This window comes from Athalia rosae, chromosome 4 (genome assembly GCF_917208135.1).
Source record: "Athalia rosae chromosome 4, iyAthRosa1.1, whole genome shotgun sequence".
NCBI lineage: Eukaryota > Metazoa > Arthropoda > Insecta > Hymenoptera > Athaliidae > Athalia > Athalia rosae.
The window spans coordinates 7,563,220-7,580,003 of NC_064029.1; the positions used below are offsets into that span (position 1 = coordinate 7,563,220).

The 16,784-nt window shown below is 44.5% G+C and overlaps 5 protein-coding genes across 7 annotated transcripts; 2 read left to right on the forward strand and 3 right to left on the reverse strand.

The window, feature by feature from the left end:
* Positions 1-3,642: 3,642 nt before the first annotated feature.
* On the reverse strand, positions 3,643-4,721 carry LOC105692632 (larval cuticle protein LCP-17-like). Its single transcript, XM_012411952.4, has 2 exons — positions 4,565-4,721; positions 3,643-4,102 (listed from the first exon to the last, which is right to left on the reverse strand). Exons 1-2 carry the CDS (start codon positions 4,577-4,579, stop codon positions 3,746-3,748), a joined length of 372 nt encoding a protein of 123 aa, XP_012267375.1. The 5' UTR covers positions 4,580-4,721; the 3' UTR covers positions 3,643-3,745.
* A 2,790-nt stretch (positions 4,722-7,511) lies between these two features.
* Positions 7,512-8,700, reverse strand: LOC105692631 (endocuticle structural glycoprotein SgAbd-2-like). Of its 2 annotated transcripts, none has more exons than XM_048654761.1 (2): positions 8,358-8,700; positions 7,512-8,012 (listed from the first exon to the last, which is right to left on the reverse strand). In XM_048654761.1, the coding sequence occupies exon 2, from the start codon at positions 7,998-8,000 to the stop codon at positions 7,611-7,613; it is 390 nt and encodes a 129-aa protein (XP_048510718.1). In that variant the 5' UTR covers positions 8,001-8,012; positions 8,358-8,700; the 3' UTR covers positions 7,512-7,610. The 2 variants fall into 2 exon arrangements, with proteins under 2 accessions (XP_048510718.1, XP_012267374.2); XM_012411951.3 differs by having other exon boundaries at positions 8,140-8,697.
* Positions 8,701-11,031: 2,331 nt separating this feature from the next.
* On the forward strand, positions 11,032-12,475 carry LOC105692629 (endocuticle structural glycoprotein SgAbd-4-like). Its single transcript, XM_012411948.3, has 2 exons — positions 11,032-11,186; positions 11,755-12,475. Exons 1-2 carry the CDS (start codon positions 11,115-11,117, stop codon positions 12,145-12,147), a joined length of 465 nt encoding a protein of 154 aa, XP_012267371.3. The 5' UTR covers positions 11,032-11,114; the 3' UTR covers positions 12,148-12,475.
* Positions 12,476-12,615: 140 nt separating this feature from the next.
* Positions 12,616-14,239, forward strand: LOC105692591 (larval cuticle protein LCP-17-like). Of its 2 annotated transcripts, none has more exons than XM_048654763.1 (2): positions 12,616-13,650; positions 13,739-14,239. In XM_048654763.1, exon 2 carries the CDS (start codon positions 13,762-13,764, stop codon positions 14,143-14,145), a length of 384 nt encoding a protein of 127 aa, XP_048510720.1. In that variant the 5' UTR covers positions 12,616-13,650; positions 13,739-13,761; the 3' UTR covers positions 14,146-14,239. The 2 variants fall into 2 exon arrangements, with proteins under 2 accessions (XP_048510720.1, XP_048510719.1); XM_048654762.1 differs by having other exon boundaries at positions 13,750-14,239.
* A 995-nt stretch (positions 14,240-15,234) lies between these two features.
* On the reverse strand, positions 15,235-16,124 carry LOC105692650 (endocuticle structural glycoprotein SgAbd-2-like). Its single transcript, XM_012411975.3, has 2 exons — positions 15,967-16,124; positions 15,235-15,871 (listed from the first exon to the last, which is right to left on the reverse strand). The coding sequence occupies exon 2, from the start codon at positions 15,851-15,853 to the stop codon at positions 15,434-15,436; it is 420 nt and encodes a 139-aa protein (XP_012267398.2). The 5' UTR covers positions 15,854-15,871; positions 15,967-16,124; the 3' UTR covers positions 15,235-15,433.
* Between the last annotated feature and the right edge of the window lie 660 nt (positions 16,125-16,784).

Below are 16,784 nucleotides of genomic sequence, written 5' to 3' on the forward strand. Positions count from 1 at the left end.
GGTACACGTACGCCGGTGAATTCCCACGTATTATGTCATCCCGACTTGTTTCTCGCAACGAAACCCAAACCCCAACCAAACCTGCGAAGGCAGAAGATCGAGCTGCTGTTGACCGAATTTAAATTCATTAGCATAAGTCGCTAGATGTTTCACAATAACGTGATATCGTGTACGCTGGTTCGTTTGTCCGGTAAATCCAACTTCTCGAATAACGTTTCGTTTCAATTATCCCTTGATTGATTTCCATGCGTTTGTTCGGGCACGAAATATCCTTGACATTTCGGTAACGTGTCCAGCGCTCCGCCGCATCTCCATACTTTTGTAAGTCCGTTCCTTACTCCTTCGGCATGCGTAATCCACGTTAACGTTAAACGTAATTGCGTGTGCGTTGGGCAATGTTCGCTTGAGAACAAAATTCATCAACGGAATTCAATGGACTCTTTTAGCCAAAACGTCGTCTTTTAGAACAAGATATGCAAAGAGACCAGAGACATGATATATTTATCCGTTATCTTCGCGTATTCATTACCTTGTAAACGGTCCCATTATTCAATCGTCGAACAGTAATAATAACAATAACAATAATAATAACAACAATAATAACAATATTATCCGTAAAGCGGCGGCGCATCTTTCCACACAGTCGTCGATGTAATGCTAAGAGATGAAATTTTACTTTCACACCGTAAACTAAATAATATCCCATCGTCTAATCGGTACAAATTACACTTAAAATACCCTCGCAATCCACGCTCGGCTTACGGTTGTTTTCAGCTTCTTAATACTTACTTATTTACGTAAATGTATAATATCGATTTGCAAGAGAATTAAGTATCGCGCACATCGTCTGTCCCATATGCGTGTGGTACATACACACGTATGACACGTATGCGCGTGTTAAGAGATTCTCCTCTTCCATCTCGCGAGGCTGCAAATATGACGGACCTTTCGGCAAACACACGTGTACACATTACACGTGTATATATATATATATATATATATGATCGGCAATTTTGTTTTCACTTTCGTTATGTGTCAACCTTTAATTTCGTTGCCGATCACTTGCCGATAATCGTGGGCTTGTCAAATAGAGACACGTCAGGGTTACGTTGCGGTATCAAAAGTATGTATATAAATATTACGAAACTCACGTGCACAACGTGGTATGTACAGAGTACCACCACACGCATACTCACAGCCAATTACAGACCGGTGCAGGTGCCACAAGGGCCGTTAGCACCTATTTTTTAGAAGCGAAAAAAAAAAAAGAAAAATGTATATTACGTTTCATAACGGAGCGAAAATCGCAAGGAGGTGCGAATCGTCGTCGGATGATAAAATTACAAAACCGTGCACTCGTTCGATCGGTAAAAAATCGGGTCAGCGATTCGGCGCATCCGAAACCCGTGGAAATTCAAGATCGAAGGGGAGAATCGTGCGTGTGTGCGATTTTACGGGGAGAAAGAGCGAAATATTTATCGCCGTCTGGCGCCGAGGAGCTAATGTTACTTATTCACGCGTAGCACGCTTCTGACGCGTGAACTCGAGACATCGGCGATTTAGTGAATTAGAGTGATCGGACCACGTGACAGCGGTGGCTTTTGATTTTCCAAAAGTCGCGCGTAATTATACTTTGTTCGATTCGTGTCATATGTATTGATTTTCGGATCGTTTCGTTTCGATCGCACAACGCAGAAAAATTTCAGAATGAACAACGCACCGAGAGAATCTTCAAAGAAACAAGTTATCTCGAGAGTCCTTTCTTTTCTTTGGCTTGAACTCTTCGGGCACAAAGGTCATTCGGACGGACGGTGACTCTGGTGGTTACACAACCGCAAGACAAGATCCTCGACCACAATCGACGGCAGTCAGAACCGCTGGAGCATCTAATTATTCCCGAGGGGCGGGGCGATTTTTTTCTCCATTTCATTTAGATTCTTTTTTTCTCTCTCCTGTTTCCTTACTTTGTTTGTTGTTTTGTTCGTTTTTTTTCGTTTTTTTAATCTCAGGCAAAGATTCGCCGAGCAAAGGAGATGGAGAAAGTTCGGTTTCCTGTGCGATCCTGCAGCGAACTTCGCCGGGCTTCCTAGTCACGATATCTGTAAATTGGTCCATTTATAATCGATGAGAACGAAGATTCGCACTAAAATTTTTTCACGCCGCAGGTTGATCGGATCGGATTTCTTTTGTGAAGATTCCATCGAAAAATCGGACAATCGATTAACGAAAAAAACAACTCTCTAACGATCAATCAATGTCGACAAATCGATCGCATATTTACACGGGTCATACATTTTTAATATCCATTCGTCAGCTCATAAAACATACGCATAGATACCGATCTCGATCGCTGCAGGGACGGTCGCAACAACTCGCATCTCGTCTAGCAACATTTTAGATTTACACCGAGTCGCGAGATACGCATAAATTTACCGCGACTTGAATTTTTACTCCGTTACTATTGTTGTAATTCTTTTTTCCGTTTTTCTCGCACACAGACAGCCGAGGGATAAAATGTCAACGATTTTTAACGCTCGCTCTGCACATGCATATCGGAAGAGGAGAAAAAAACAAACAAACAAATTGAAACAGAATGTAAAGAAAAATAATAATAATAAAAGAAGAAAAAAAAAAAAATGTTTACTTGACATTAAAATTTTTACACAATCCTTTCTACACGCGAGTATAAGTATATGTTGCACGAAGCTCTCGCGGGATGCTGCAGTAGCAGCAGCTGCCGCATTACGTGAATTAAATTCGCAGAGAGAATCGAAGGTTCTATACAAAGTAATAAATCACTGTAATATGCATTTCGAAAGCGCATACGCTTTTTTTTTGTACGTAGCTATAAATATAAATATATGTATACGTAAAGTGACCGACGGTTATTAAAAAAATATTTAGCACTTGTACACGGTTGATCTTGAGGCTTCTGTGCATTTTCAACGGTATAAATTCTCGATGAATTTAATTTGTCAACGAAATATTTAGGCCGCATGTATTATAGTTGCGATAAGGACGTGGGATCCTCACTGCTTCGTTGATCATATGTTAAAAGTGAAAACGATTGAGGATGACGGAGTCACATCGGGTCGAAAAAGTCGTCGACTTTCTTTCGTTGAACCGACGAGATGAATGAAGATTGATAAGAGACGATTGATCGGGACTGTTCGTTCGATCGAAACCCGGTTATCGACATCTAGTTTTCTACCTAAGGAGCTGCTGTTGCTGCCGCTGCCAAGGATCAGCGATGCTCAGCTAAACCCGCTTGATTCTACCATGAGGAATTCAACTTGTCGGTAGAGTATCTATACTTTCAACGTCGATATCCTTTCTCGGTTTTTTTCTACAGGGAACTTAGGTCGGTAACCAACGTTACGAATCCATTTGAATCTCACTTTCGAGAACCCCACTTTTGTTGCCGGAGCAAAATTAATTCCATGTCGATCTTTTATCGCCTTCGGAATAGCGCGAAGAGAGTAAAAACTTCCAAAATGAGGAGGCAAATATAAAGTACACCCCAATACGATTTCTTTCACATTCTACGATTCGAAATCGATCCTGCGATCCCATAATTAACGCAATCACTCGATCGTCTAGTTCTCATCGCGGGCAACGGGTTGAAAACAATAAGAAAATTAATACTGTCGTAAAAATCTTGAAATTTATTGAAAATCTTTTTCACGTGGATAAAAATAGCGACGATAGTGGTAGTAATAGTGTGATAATTTCTTATCTTTGAAAATCAAGGTTGAGTCGGTTCTTTGTAAGGATGAGCTTCGTTGTACTGGAGAGTGCGGATCACGGATTCCGGAACAACTGGGACGGACGGTCCTTCCGCGTGGTAACCATCGGGACCGGCGGTCCAATTGACTTGAACGGGAGTTCCGTCGGGGGCGGTGTACCTGTAGCTACCTTTTATCTCTCCCGTTGCCGTCCCCTCCGCTTCGACGGAAATACCGTTCTCCGTCTCGTATCCATAGCGGAAAGCTCCGTCCGGAGAAGAGTCCTGCTCGCTCCTGAGGGTAGCGATCGGCTGCTGGTTCAAAATGTGGGAAACGTCGGCAACGCAAGCTCCGGCGAAGAGGACTGTGGTGAATACCTGTTGTTCCGGAAAATGAAGAAACCAATTAAATTAAATTACTGTAAATTTGACGAGCGTCCGATTCATGTACGACATATTCACGTGGATCGGAGAACGCGATATAATAAATTTCGACACGACCGATTCACGTTCTTCTCTTTCATCGAGTATACTTATTTCGTTATTGCGCGCCGATCGTGCGCTGCACAATTTCGCTATAGAAATGTCACCGATGATCGAACGAATCACGTGACCGAGGTATCTGCCGATTATTGCGCAATCAGCCGTCGAACTTTGACCGGTCATGAAACGATTTCGTTTTACAATCAATCTACTTCTCGCGTTATTTCACAATTGTATGGAATTGGATCGATTTCGTTTCTTTCGTTTCTTTTCTTCTTTCTTTCTCAAAGTCAACGCCGGCGCCGTTGCAGATAATATCCGCTAATTGTTCAGTCACTATCCAAGCGAAGGGCTCACCAGTAAAGCGTTCATGATGGGACAGACGGTGGACCTGATCTGGCTGCATCAGCTTCCCTTCGAGCTTATATAGTCAACTGATCGCCCCCTCGGACAAAGAGTTGGACAAATTTGAAATGATTACTTGTGTGCGTTTAGCCGTGAAACGTGGCGTAGGTTGTATGCGGTACCTAACCCACGAAACTGGTTTCGGTTTGCCTGTAATGAATAGGGATCTATTTATTTATCACCTATACGGAAGAGAAGCACTCTTTCGTAACCCCCCGGTCGGTAGTGGTTTTTTTCTTTTTTTTTTGTTTGTTTTTGTTTTTTTTTTCCTCGTTACTTCTAAATTATACATGTACACATTCATTACTTTTTCTTTATTTTCTAGCACTTTTTTTCCCCATTTATATGACGGCACTCGTTACACGTACCCCGCCTCGCTCGAAGAAGGCTTGGGGGCCACATTATTTCGTAATCAACGGAATGCGAGAAGAGAATTCGTGATCTTAGGAATATATTCCCTCTCGAGAGTGTATTCAGCTACCACTAGAAACGAACGTGTGACGTACAAGTATGTGTGTTGCGTGCCTCTTCAATACCTCTGGAGATCTCTGAATTGTGGACTTTGGCGTTTATTGAATACACAGTCACCTAATTTTTTACTTTTACGCTCACCTGCTAATTTGCAAACACGTGAGCGTTGCCAACTCGGGAATCTAACTCGTTTTCAATTATCGAATCGCATTCGCGCTGTTTACACGCTCGAAAGTGCATTGAAATGAAAATCAACAAAATTCAAGGCATTTTTTGCGAAAAAAACTCACAAAAATGATTTTTTTCTTTTTTTTTAATCACATATTCCAGGCCCTTCACCTGCCGACATTGTCGATCAATAAAATGAAATAAAACAAAACGAATCGAATACTTTTGATCTTGGCATTATTAAGACGAAATTTTTCACCTCGTAATTCAATTCGCGATGTAATTCTAACCGTGTAATTCGAAGAATGAGAGGCGAGATATTCATACCCCCTTTCACATCTACGTGGAGGAGCTGACTGTAAACCGGCATAAGTTCCGAAGTGAATAAATTTACTCCTAGCAAAGACTACCGCGTATTCTTCGAAGCGTACGCGGCTGCTACTTTTGAGGAGACTCGATAATCTTCGTCCTCGTTAGGCTTATCTGATCATCCGTTGAGTCTGCGTGTTTTTTGGTTTTGGAGAAGGTCGAGGTGGTGCGTTCGCTTACCCCTGTAATCAGCGATTGAAAGATTCAAAATTCGAGGATAAAAAAATGAATTTTCGAATTCTTGGTGCCGAGGTAAGGCTGATCAGTCGCCTCTGATCCGTGAAGTAATGAGAGATGTTTCATGACAATTATTCCTTTGGTGTCGATTTACTTTTGTTTAGCTTGTAATACGCATCCGTCTACAAGGTCGGCGCTACGTAACCGGTGTACAGTTACATAGAACAGGTATTAACGATCTCGGATAAAAACGAATGCTCCGCGATATTTTTACAATGGAATCGAAGGAATCAATGCGCAGGAAATCGTCAGGATTCCGATTGTCAGCGGTGTACCTCCTATCGGATAACCGATCCCACGATCGATCGCCGGTTTCAAAATCGAATTTTTTCAATAGCCGATCGAATCTCTGACTCCGGTAATTACCCTCGACGCGAAAATCCAATACCGGAGCGATCGCCCCTCCACGTAGGAGTAGGAAATCGGGTTCTTCATGTTTCACGAACAACCATGTGTACGATCGTTCGATAATCGTTGAGCGGAGTTTTGTTCACGGTAACGTTACACCGCGAAGCACGAGGTCACCGAGTGATCTCGGCTCGCGCGGGTAAATGTCAGCGTTGTAGAATAAAGCTAACCCGCAGAAAGCGGTCGGGTCATTTCTAATCGCGTCGTTGTCGGGTATATACCGGTAACGTACAAGAGGACGGACCCCGCGTCCGCCGACGTACACGATACGACGGCGATCGTATCGATCGGCGATTTCATAGACGGTATGCGAGGAAAAAGGAAAAGTAACCACACCGCAGAAAATATCGCGATGACGCGATATTCGCGCGCGAAGATGAGATCGTATCGTCGACTCGGGGTGGGAGACAGAAGCGGCTGAGGACGACCTTGACATATAAAAAAAAAGAGTAAACGGTTACATCGTCGCGGTGTGCGAAGTAACCGCTCGCCGGAGGCACCGGCGATGCAACTGACGCCGAATTCAAATTTTCATTTCAATTACAGATGGGCGGCGCGTCTTGTGTTTCGTACGCAAGCGAGGATCTGTGAGTTAAATTTTACCAGCGAACGTGAATCCGATTGCAAACTCCGCGGCAGCAGCCTCGGGTTTCCATCACGTGATCGCTTCTTCTGCAATTTTTTTCTCTTCTTCTTCTTCTTCCGATCATGTTCGATTGGTACTCCTCTGAGTGCGTGAGAGTAACATTTCGGCCTTTTTTTATATCTTCGGAGGCCGTAATTGGGCTACGGATGATCCTCAAAACCTCGCGTCTTCGACTTTTGGTTCGCGTGATCCTTCCCGATTCAATTATTTTATTTGACATGCGTGCGCCTCGCGGTCACGGCATACCGGCACAGTTTGGCAACTGATCGTAGAGAAGTTTTCGTAGAGCATCGAATTAAAGGAATAAATTAAAACCCGACCTTCCCAAAAGCAGTTTGTACATTCGATTAATACGAATCCTCATTTCAACAGCGTTGAATTTTCGTGCCAGAATATCGTCTGGCTACGAAGTCAGGGTAGCCCAGAAAAGTCCCACCTATTTCAACGGTTAAGAAAATGAATAGTCGGCATCTGTAACACTCCAGATATTTTTAGCTCCATTCGTCTCGATCGTTCGATCGAATTTTTAACGCAATCCGCAAACGTCTCTCGCAAACTCCTATTATGTAGATGGAAGTGGAAATACAAATTTACATCCGATTGATATTGAAATAATTTTCTCATTTATTGATCGGGCGAACTAGTGTTATTGTTATCGCGAGTCGACATCCGGCTTCGCGGGTAACAAATAACTCATTGTCAGTAGGTTTTCTTGAGTAGGGCTTCCTCGTCGTACGGGTGCTCGCGCGCCCACTCAATAGCTTTGGCGATGTAGGCGGGAATTTGCTGGGGCGTCGGCGGCGATGGTAGATGAGCTCCTTCGAATCTCGCACCATTTTCATCGGCGACGTACGTCGTTCTCACGGGGGTTCCGTCGGGCGCGGTGTACTCGATAACTCCCTGAATCACCTGAGCGGTATCGTTCGCGTTCCCAAGAGATTTCAACGATCCCGCCTCCCGAACGGCGATTCCGTTTCCGGACCATGAATTTTGAAAATCACCCTCCGGCCCGACCTCGATCACTTGGCTTTCGATCGGCGCGCTTTTCTCCTGACCCGGTTGAACGGCGAAGGCGACTCCGAAGAGCATCGCGACGAACGACTGTTGATCATAACGAAAATTATACAACAAACGTAATCAAATGGGACCTCGGGAATTATATAAAGTGAGCCAACCGAAGGACCCCGAATTACGCCCGGCAAATTTTATTCAGCTGGACGAAACTCACCAGAGAATTCATGATGAGAGTTAGACAGCTGTGCGAAGTTTTCTGCTGGTTTCAATTTCGACGGGGTTTTTATAGCGGTCCTAAGTACGGTTTTGTACAGAGGTGGGGAAACGGGGAGAATAGGCGGCATTCTCTTGGAACAAAAAATTAGAAAGAGAACGAAAACCAACGAACGAATTCGAAATCTTAGAATCGCGTCCGACTACCCGTTTACTCACCTCTGTTTTCGAATGAATATCAGACCGTCGTACGAGTCGCCCGATAGGTATTTTTGGATTATTTTTTTTCAATTCGAGCGAAGGGTGTAGGGGTATCAGGTGATCGGCGGCACGTCACTTGCGCGCAATCTTGACGATATTTTGACGAGGACATTGCCAGAACTTTTTCCAGAATTACTTCTGGGGCGGTGCATATTCGTTTTTCGATTTTCCCCTCCCTCGACTCGAGACGCGCTTCAGTTGTTGAACTCAATCGAATCGACGGACCGCGAATCGTGAGAAACTTCTAAAGATGTTGCTGTGACGAGTGCGGACTGCGGTTCTGCACCGTTGTATCGATCGGATATTGCATTTATATAGCAACTGCATCGTCGCTCGACGTTATTTCGATGCGTCAGTGACTATTAATCTGGAAACTGTCTTCTTCCTGGGCTGCGACCTTGTACGTTCTCCACTAGGCGAGTAGTCTCCCTGACAGGAATTTGATGCGCTCTTCAAAAAAAGAAAACTGAAGAAAAAATCGAGGCACCGGAATAGAAGTAAGAAAAATGATAAATAAATAAAAATGATAAATAAATAAAACGGATAGCTGTCAGTCGTGAACGATTCCGTCATTATACGCCTATAAAAAGTAGCGGAGTGTGTAGAAATACACATTCTGACGAGCTGTAAAACTGGAAGTGCAAATCCAGAAGCTAACCAGCCGTCCTTGTTCAATGGCTAATTACCCCGTAACGGTTACACGCCTCATCGTCCGAAGGAATTCGTAGTTACGAGAGAGATTTTTCTCAAAGTTCGCTATTCCGCGATCATCGCATATCTGGGGCGACAAATGGTCATCGGTAATTAACGCGGAACAGGTAATGATGGCAAGGTTTCGTTTTTCTCAGAATTCTGACTCCGTTTCGCGACGATCAACCCCTGGGGGGATCGAGCACTCGCAGAAAATTCCGTAACGATATACGATCGTTCCTCAATAGACTCGTATCAATTTCCTGTCCAACGAGCGATCGCGTCGATCCTACGCATTTTTCACGTCCTGTGAGCTCACCGAAACTGTAGTCCTGGGACGTTTTGCTCCGTCGACAATGAAACGGGCACAAAAAAATACCTTTTCCGTTTTACGCAAGAGACGGAATATCCTGACGGACCGAATCCGAAAGCACGCGGTTAATAGGATAGAATCGACTTCGGGTATTATATTTCTCAATTTGATTAGCGATAATTCACAGGGGACGCCTGGGGCGATTTTTGGATGATCGATCGGAGGTACACGTGTAGCTATCGGCGAGGAATACGAGGATGAGCTAACGATACGATTCGATCATTATATTTCTAACGAACGTTTACCCAACACGTTTCGCAGATGGGCTAATTGAATAATAGCGTCAATGATTTTTTTTTCTAAATACTATCGTACAGATAACGACGCCACATACGATCGATGCACGCGGTCGTATGTCAAAATCAGTTCTGAGTTTAATATAATGACGAAGAGGCTTGCAATCACGTAACTTGTTATTGCTGCAACTAATTAGTTATGCGACCACTTCTAACTGCGTTTATAGAGAATTAAAATAAATATCGAGTTGTAAATTACACTCGTATAGGAAAATATAGATAATGCTCAACGTGTACGTACGACTGAAATATATATTCCAGGAAACACGATACGCCGTTCGGTAATCGATACCTGAAACATATTTTTAGCTATTTTTTTTTTTCTTCTTCTTCTTCTCATTTCGAAGTGATTTTTCAGACACATTAGCGAAATATCCCGACTTCGTTACTCCGTTGTTAAATTACAGATGCGTTGAATAACCTGGTAAAAATTCTGAAAGATTTCGTCGGTTTCATCGAGTTCCAAAAAGTTACGTGAGAACGTCGTCGTGCACGGTGAAACTAAATGCAAATATCGAAGACAATAGGGACGCGGTGCAGCTGCTCTTCGTTCCTTTTTAAAAAAAATCTTTTTTCTCATTTAGTCGGTCAACTTTCCTCCGTAGCGTAACGTGAAATGTTGAAAATCCGCTAAAAATTATGCAGATGTTACGGTTCGACCTACTAAAATCCGTTGAAATTGCCTCGGTGAAATTTTTAGTCGGAACCCCAGGTACGCGGCATCCGAACGGCTCGAGGTAACTCGGCGGCGGTTCGATTGAATGTAAAAATGAGAAATGGAGAAAAAAAAAAAAACATTCAAAGAGGGGAAAAAAAAACAAAAAAAAAAAAAATCTCACTTGGGAAAATAAACGTGGATAGAAAAGTATTTATATGACAATTGAGTAAGCCTTCCCTATTGGAGACCCGATGACATTTAACTATCTTATATACGAAGTAAATACAACTAACGTACAAAGATCTTACCAGGTATATAACGTATGGTTACCTATATCTCCGTTATACCTCGGTTTAACTCCGCATCCCCTTCGTCGCAGCTTCTGCAATTCTCGTCGATGTTCAAACGACGTGTGTTGTTTGGTTACGTGCGCGTAAAGGGGGACCTAACGACACCCACACAACATTAATCACCTCGTGTCTTTGCACACTTTCGACACTTGTATGCAAAAAGTAAGTAGTGTCGGTGCTGTGCCCCCGTTGGTACTATGAGTCTAAAAGTGTGCGTTGAGGTATCTATGCATTTATTCATGCGTACATCACCAATTGCAGGTGGAGGACAAAGCTGTATTAGTGGACGATGTGACGACGTTAGCGTCGGAAAGACGGGGCAACGGCGATGCCTCAGGGGGTATAAATATGCCGGCGGCCGAGTTGCTTAAACAAACACTTGCTGTTAGCGATTACAACTGCATCATGTACACCGCACTGGTAAGCGCAGATTAAGAGAAAAAGAGACGAAAAAAGGGAAAAAAAAAGAAAAGAAATCGCTAAAAAACGTTGAGGACAACCGAGATATCGAACGTAGACTGCGGACGGGCCGATAGTACTCTTGGATCGCCAGTAGTCGACGCTTCGTTCCTCGAAACAGTGCGAGAAATGGATTAACGATATTTCACAACGTCGGATGGACGGACCCCGTGTCGCGTGCATGTAGACGAGAATCGAATCGTATCAATCCGCGAGTTCGACGACACGTGCCGTTGGATAATGTGAGAAATTATCCCATTCGCTCCGTACGGAGAATCGATTCAGGGGTGTGTGTGTCGGTCGGGGCTATTGAAAATCAGGAATATTTTCGTCGGCGTACGAGGGCGGGATTTCCCTCGCCGAATATCCTCGAATCGCGATCGACGAATTCTCGCGTCGCTAATCGCCGGGGGGACGACGTGCGAACGTGATTTATTTATTCGCGAGTTCCTTCGAGGACAAATGAGAAACAATCGAGTCCCCGAGTGTAAATCCGATATCGGTGTAACAATTTTCTCTCTGATTACAGGTCACGTTACTCGCATTGTCGGCCTGCGTTTTGGCCCGACCAGCGGGCGATTCCAAGGATCCGATTCCGATAGTGTCCCAGGAATCAGACGGACCGAATCCCGACGGATCGTACAAATGGAGTTACGAAACCGGCAACGGAATCAAAGCGCAAGAAGAAGGCTCGCTCGTCGACGCCGGAACCGAAAAGGAATCGATCTCGGCCAAGGGTAGTTACAGTTACACGGGAGATGACGGGGTTGCCATTAATCTGTCGTACACGGCCGACGGAGAAGGGGGCTTCAAACCGGTGGGAGATCACCTTCCGACCCCACCACCCACACCCGAGGCCATTCTGAAGGCGCTCGAGTGGAACGCGGCCCACCCTTCCAAGGAGGACGATAACCAAGTTTGATCCCGAACACCGCAATACCGCCGCTACCGCGTTACGCGAAGAACCCCTCCTCCATTTTTTCCCGGATTTGACCAGAGCAGACCCATGTCCAGCCGCAACCACTACCAGTGCCTGTAAAAATGTACTAAACATGGTTGAAACGTTGTACATATTTATTAATTTTTATTATTTTTACTACACAAACCAATATAAGGTGACGATAAATACCGAAAAAAAAGTAACAAAAAAGAAAAAAAAAAAAAACAAGATGAAGCCCTACAAAGCAAAATGCACGAGCAACGAAAAATGTAAGCTGAATAATAAAAGGAATAAACAGTAATATACCGAATAGCAAATGTTATTTCATTGTACCCTGCATTACGTCGAACCGAAGTGGGTTCGGTTCAACGACTTCGTCGAAATACACCGCTGCAGTTGTTCGGCTAGAAGACAATAAGGAACGTCGACCCGACCCTGCACAAAATACGTGTCGGAGCTAGTGAATGAGCTATGAAATACTATGAGAACCGTTATCCAAGATCCGTTAAGGCGGTCGCCCCGAATCCCAATGGACAGGTTGATCGACGCTTTTGGAGCACATAGTAGCCACGCGCCGTACGTCAAGGTCTTTATTTCAATGGCAGAAACTGGACGGAAAATCGAATTCGACCTACGAGGGTCAAATCTCAAGGGTGATCGTTGACGAACGACTGTGACAATCGACCGGATTCGTCGCGTCTGGAAAGACATTAATTGCGTGAGGCGAAGGCGGTGCGACGACCGCATTTGGTGGCGTGATTTTTCAAATCTTCCGGAAAGCACGGATGACGCGCGAGCTTGCCAAATCGATCGTCGTCGACAGCTCGAAACGTGTACCGCCGTTCGGCTAATTGATGAATAAATCATTCTCTTCCGCAATTCCAAATCAGATATCAGATCTAATAGCATTTCATCCGCTAAAACTGGTTCTGTGAATTAGCTTCCGTTTAGCATACCAGCTCGCGCGACTACTTCGATACCGAACCACCGATGTTCGAAGAAAAAAATGTATTATTACATACGAGGATCGGACATTTAGCATAAAACTTTCTTCCGATTGATTTCAACCGATTATTCAACCGGAGGCACCCTCCGCGCGCTTGGATTCGATAATCTGTAATTTGTATTCGGACGACCAGTCGCACTATTTCCGATTCGCGTACATCCGGTTTTCGGTGGAGTCAAAAAATTTACGACGGATTTTGCCCCGGGGGGGTTTCGCGGCTGCCACTGCGCCGATATTCGAAATATATGGCGAATCATGAATGGAATGGGAACTCTTTTGGTGAACGGTTTACGCAACGGATGATATAGAAAGGATCCGCGCTTGCATATTTGATCGAAATTTCTTCGGCGCGACAGTAAGGAGGTAGTTTATGATTCCGGAAATATTTCCTGGTATAAAAAGCACTTCCGATTGAAAATTTTCTTCAGACGTTACTCGGCAACAGACCCAGCGACCTCGTCATCATGAACTCGATTATCGTACGTTGTAGTTATCATCATATCTTCTCGCCAATTTTTATTCAAAGTCAATCGCGAGATCGTCGTCCAGACGTTTTGATAAACTCAGCGATCTTTCAGATACTTCAGGCGATGCTGTTCGGAGTTGTGATCGCCGCTGGAAGCGACAAAGATGCACCGATCGAGAAACAGATCATAGAAGTCGGTTCCGACGGTACCTTCGAGAATATCTGGTCCGGCAACGGAATATCCCTCCAAGAAGTGGGATCCTCTAGAACCGGCGCTAACGGCGAACCCGTACAGGTCATCCAGGGAGCTTATTCTTACACCGCTCCCAACGGCGAGGTCATCAAAACGACATATATATCCGACGAACACGGTACCGTGGTTAGAGGTGCTCACCTGCCGACCCCACCCACGCCACAGGAACTTCCCGAGTGGCTTGTAAAGTCGCTTGAATGGGCGCGCGCTCATCCCTACGACGAGGCTGCCTTGCTAAAGAAAACCTGGGATTGAACGAATCCCATTCCCTGTAGAAATTAGTTGCTAATTGTTGACTTGTTCGATAGAATAAATTTCATTATTTATTGTGGCTGTTTCCTTAATTAAATTGCGGTGTTCTTATTCATCCCGTTCCCTTTATTGTTTTTTTTCTTTCTCTTTTATAATTATGTTTCGGATTTCTCTGGAGTCGAAGACGCACCTGCACGGGTGTTGTGTGTCGGAATATAGCCGGTGTAAAGCCGTACGATGTCTCGAGAACGAATCGAATCACCTTGAGTCGAGCGTGATCGAGTATATAAGGACAAGGACTCGGTAGGAATGCCGATGAATTTCAGATCGTTTAAAGATCGTATTCTCGTTACGTGGTTTCCCGGCAAAGGGGAAAGATGCGTCGCTCGTGTTACAGATCAGCCGAAACTTTAGCGCCGGACAAAGTCGCCCACGCGCGACATATGCTCGGGACGTCAAGGGTAACGAATTACCTACCACTCGAAGACCGGAATCATCCGACTCAGAAGGAGGTCGTCCGATTGTCTATATTTGACGAGGATCGAGTGGTAGCTGCAGGTCGTAAATTACGCGAGATGTTGAGATTAACTTGTGTACGGGCACGCGCGCATATAAGTATATTCACGTGTTCGGTTACCTACTTGCGCACGTACGAACGTACCAAAGGATCTTTTTTTTTTTTTTTTCTCCCCGTAAGCCACCAACACCATATGTTACGTTCTTACTCTCATGCATAACCAGCTATGTACACTAAACTATTCTGGCTTAGCTAGCTAGCTATTAGCGAAACTTTCGCAGAATGGCTATTGCGAAATTACCTTTACAGGAGAGCAGAAGCGATCTTTAACCTCGATTTCGTAATAATATAACGCCTTGGTGCACGAGCCATTAATTTTACAAATTAAGACCGTTCGTCTCCACCTAGTTGCAGGGCAGTTTGCATGAGAACAAACTAACCGATTTCACGATCAACGGTCAAAACCCGAGCGAATTTTCGACCGAGTTGAGGTCGAAGCAAAGGTAGAACCGGGCGACCGAACCGTGCTGCGAAAGTCAGAGATGAAACATCATCCTCTGAGTCGATCGAAAAAGTTTTTTTGTTTTTTTTCTTTTTTTATTGGATTTTTATTTATGTAATCGCAAGTGAATGAAGTTGGATAATTTTCTCCCATCTACGTTCCCCTGTAGCGATTCGTCGATGACAATTCAAAAAGAAACAATTCCTAGCAATTTTACATTGTTAAAAGCGGCTCATCCAAATTTTCGTCGTAGGTTTATCCAGGCCAGTCAATTACAATTTGCCCTTGGGTTCCGACTCCTCTTTGTAGGGGTGCGCGGCGTTCCAGTCGAGACTTCGTTGAATCGCTTCCGGGATGGGCTGGGTCGGTGGGGGTGTCGGTAGGTGATCACCTTCGAAGACGGCACCGTTTTCATCGGCGTGCCAGGACAGTTCCAGCTTGGTACCGTCGGGTGCGGTCCACTTGGCCGATCCCTGAACGTCTTCAGCCTCGTCTTTTTGCCCTACGTTCTTTCGAACACCTTTTTCTTCGTAAGAGATCCCGTTAGCGCTCTCCCATTTCGAACTGAAGCTACCGTCGGGGTTGACTTCCTGCTCTTGGCTGACGATCGCTATCACGTCGTTTCGTGCGTCGGTAACAGCGGCGGAAACCGCGGCAAGGATAACGAATCCGACGAGGACTATGGCGTTCATTTTTCGGCTGATGAAAATCTAGATCGAATCAGACGGAAAAACGGGTTATCAGGGATCGATGGAAATTACCAGACCCCATCGTACAATTGACTTCAATCGTAGATTCTGCTTACCTTTATTCAACTGCAGTCTTCAGAAGCTGTTGTGAAGTGATGATCATTTTCCGATTGCACTTAGCTTTTATAGCCACGTTGTAACGTCTCGTTACAGAGGGCTTGACATATCGCACGAAATGTCATTCAATGCACGGCTGATACCGGTTCGATATTCATGCGATTTATGGTAATTAATTAGCGCCCCACCCTCCCACGCGAACGGTATTCACTGCAACTCCGTACGATTTTCTATTAGAAATTTTTTCTCTCATCGACGAGTGAATCTTCGGATCGAACTCCGATGCGTCGAGAGCGTGTTCCGGTTCAAGCGGATACCGGTTGTTAGAAAGTTGCAGATACCGAATCAATAAACCCAAGGTCAAATACGTGAAGGAGATACCATATCGATCAAGATATGCACGAATTATCGCTTCGTTTGTCACCTTTTACGACCGATCGACGGACCGACGGACGGTCTTCGGAAATTCCTGAAATCCAAATGGCCATTCAAGGATCGAATGTCCACCGTTAAATTTCGAAGAGACTTTCGGTTCGAACGATGAATCGTATTACGTCATACGTACTATTCGTTTACGAATACTCGACCGCAGATATCAAATGGCCTTTTCACTCGATATACAGCAGTTCGAAAATTGAGGCAGCTGATAATTTTGAAATACCATAAGTTTGGGTAGCTAATTTCGAAAATTTTTATTCCAAACGACGTGCTGTAACGTTTCCTCCCGTATCGTTCGCGGAGAGTATCGATGGGAAAGTCGTTACGTTTACTGGAACCTCATTGCCAAGATCGAAATGTCAAGAGATGTAAGAGGTAA

Excerpts from the sequence above, each read along its gene's own strand:
- LOC105692650 (XM_012411975.3), bottom strand. The coding sequence starts at position 15,853 with ATGAACGCCATAGTCCTCGTCGGATTCGTTATCCTTGCCGCGGTTTCC.
- LOC105692629 (XM_012411948.3), top strand. The coding sequence starts at position 11,115 with ATGCCGGCGGCCGAGTTGCTTAAACAAACACTTGCTGTTAGCGATTAC. Across the intron at positions 11,187-11,754 it reads GCATCATGTACACCGCACTG|GTCACGTTACTCGCATTGTC; the intron begins GTAAGCGCAGAT and ends CTCTGATTACAG.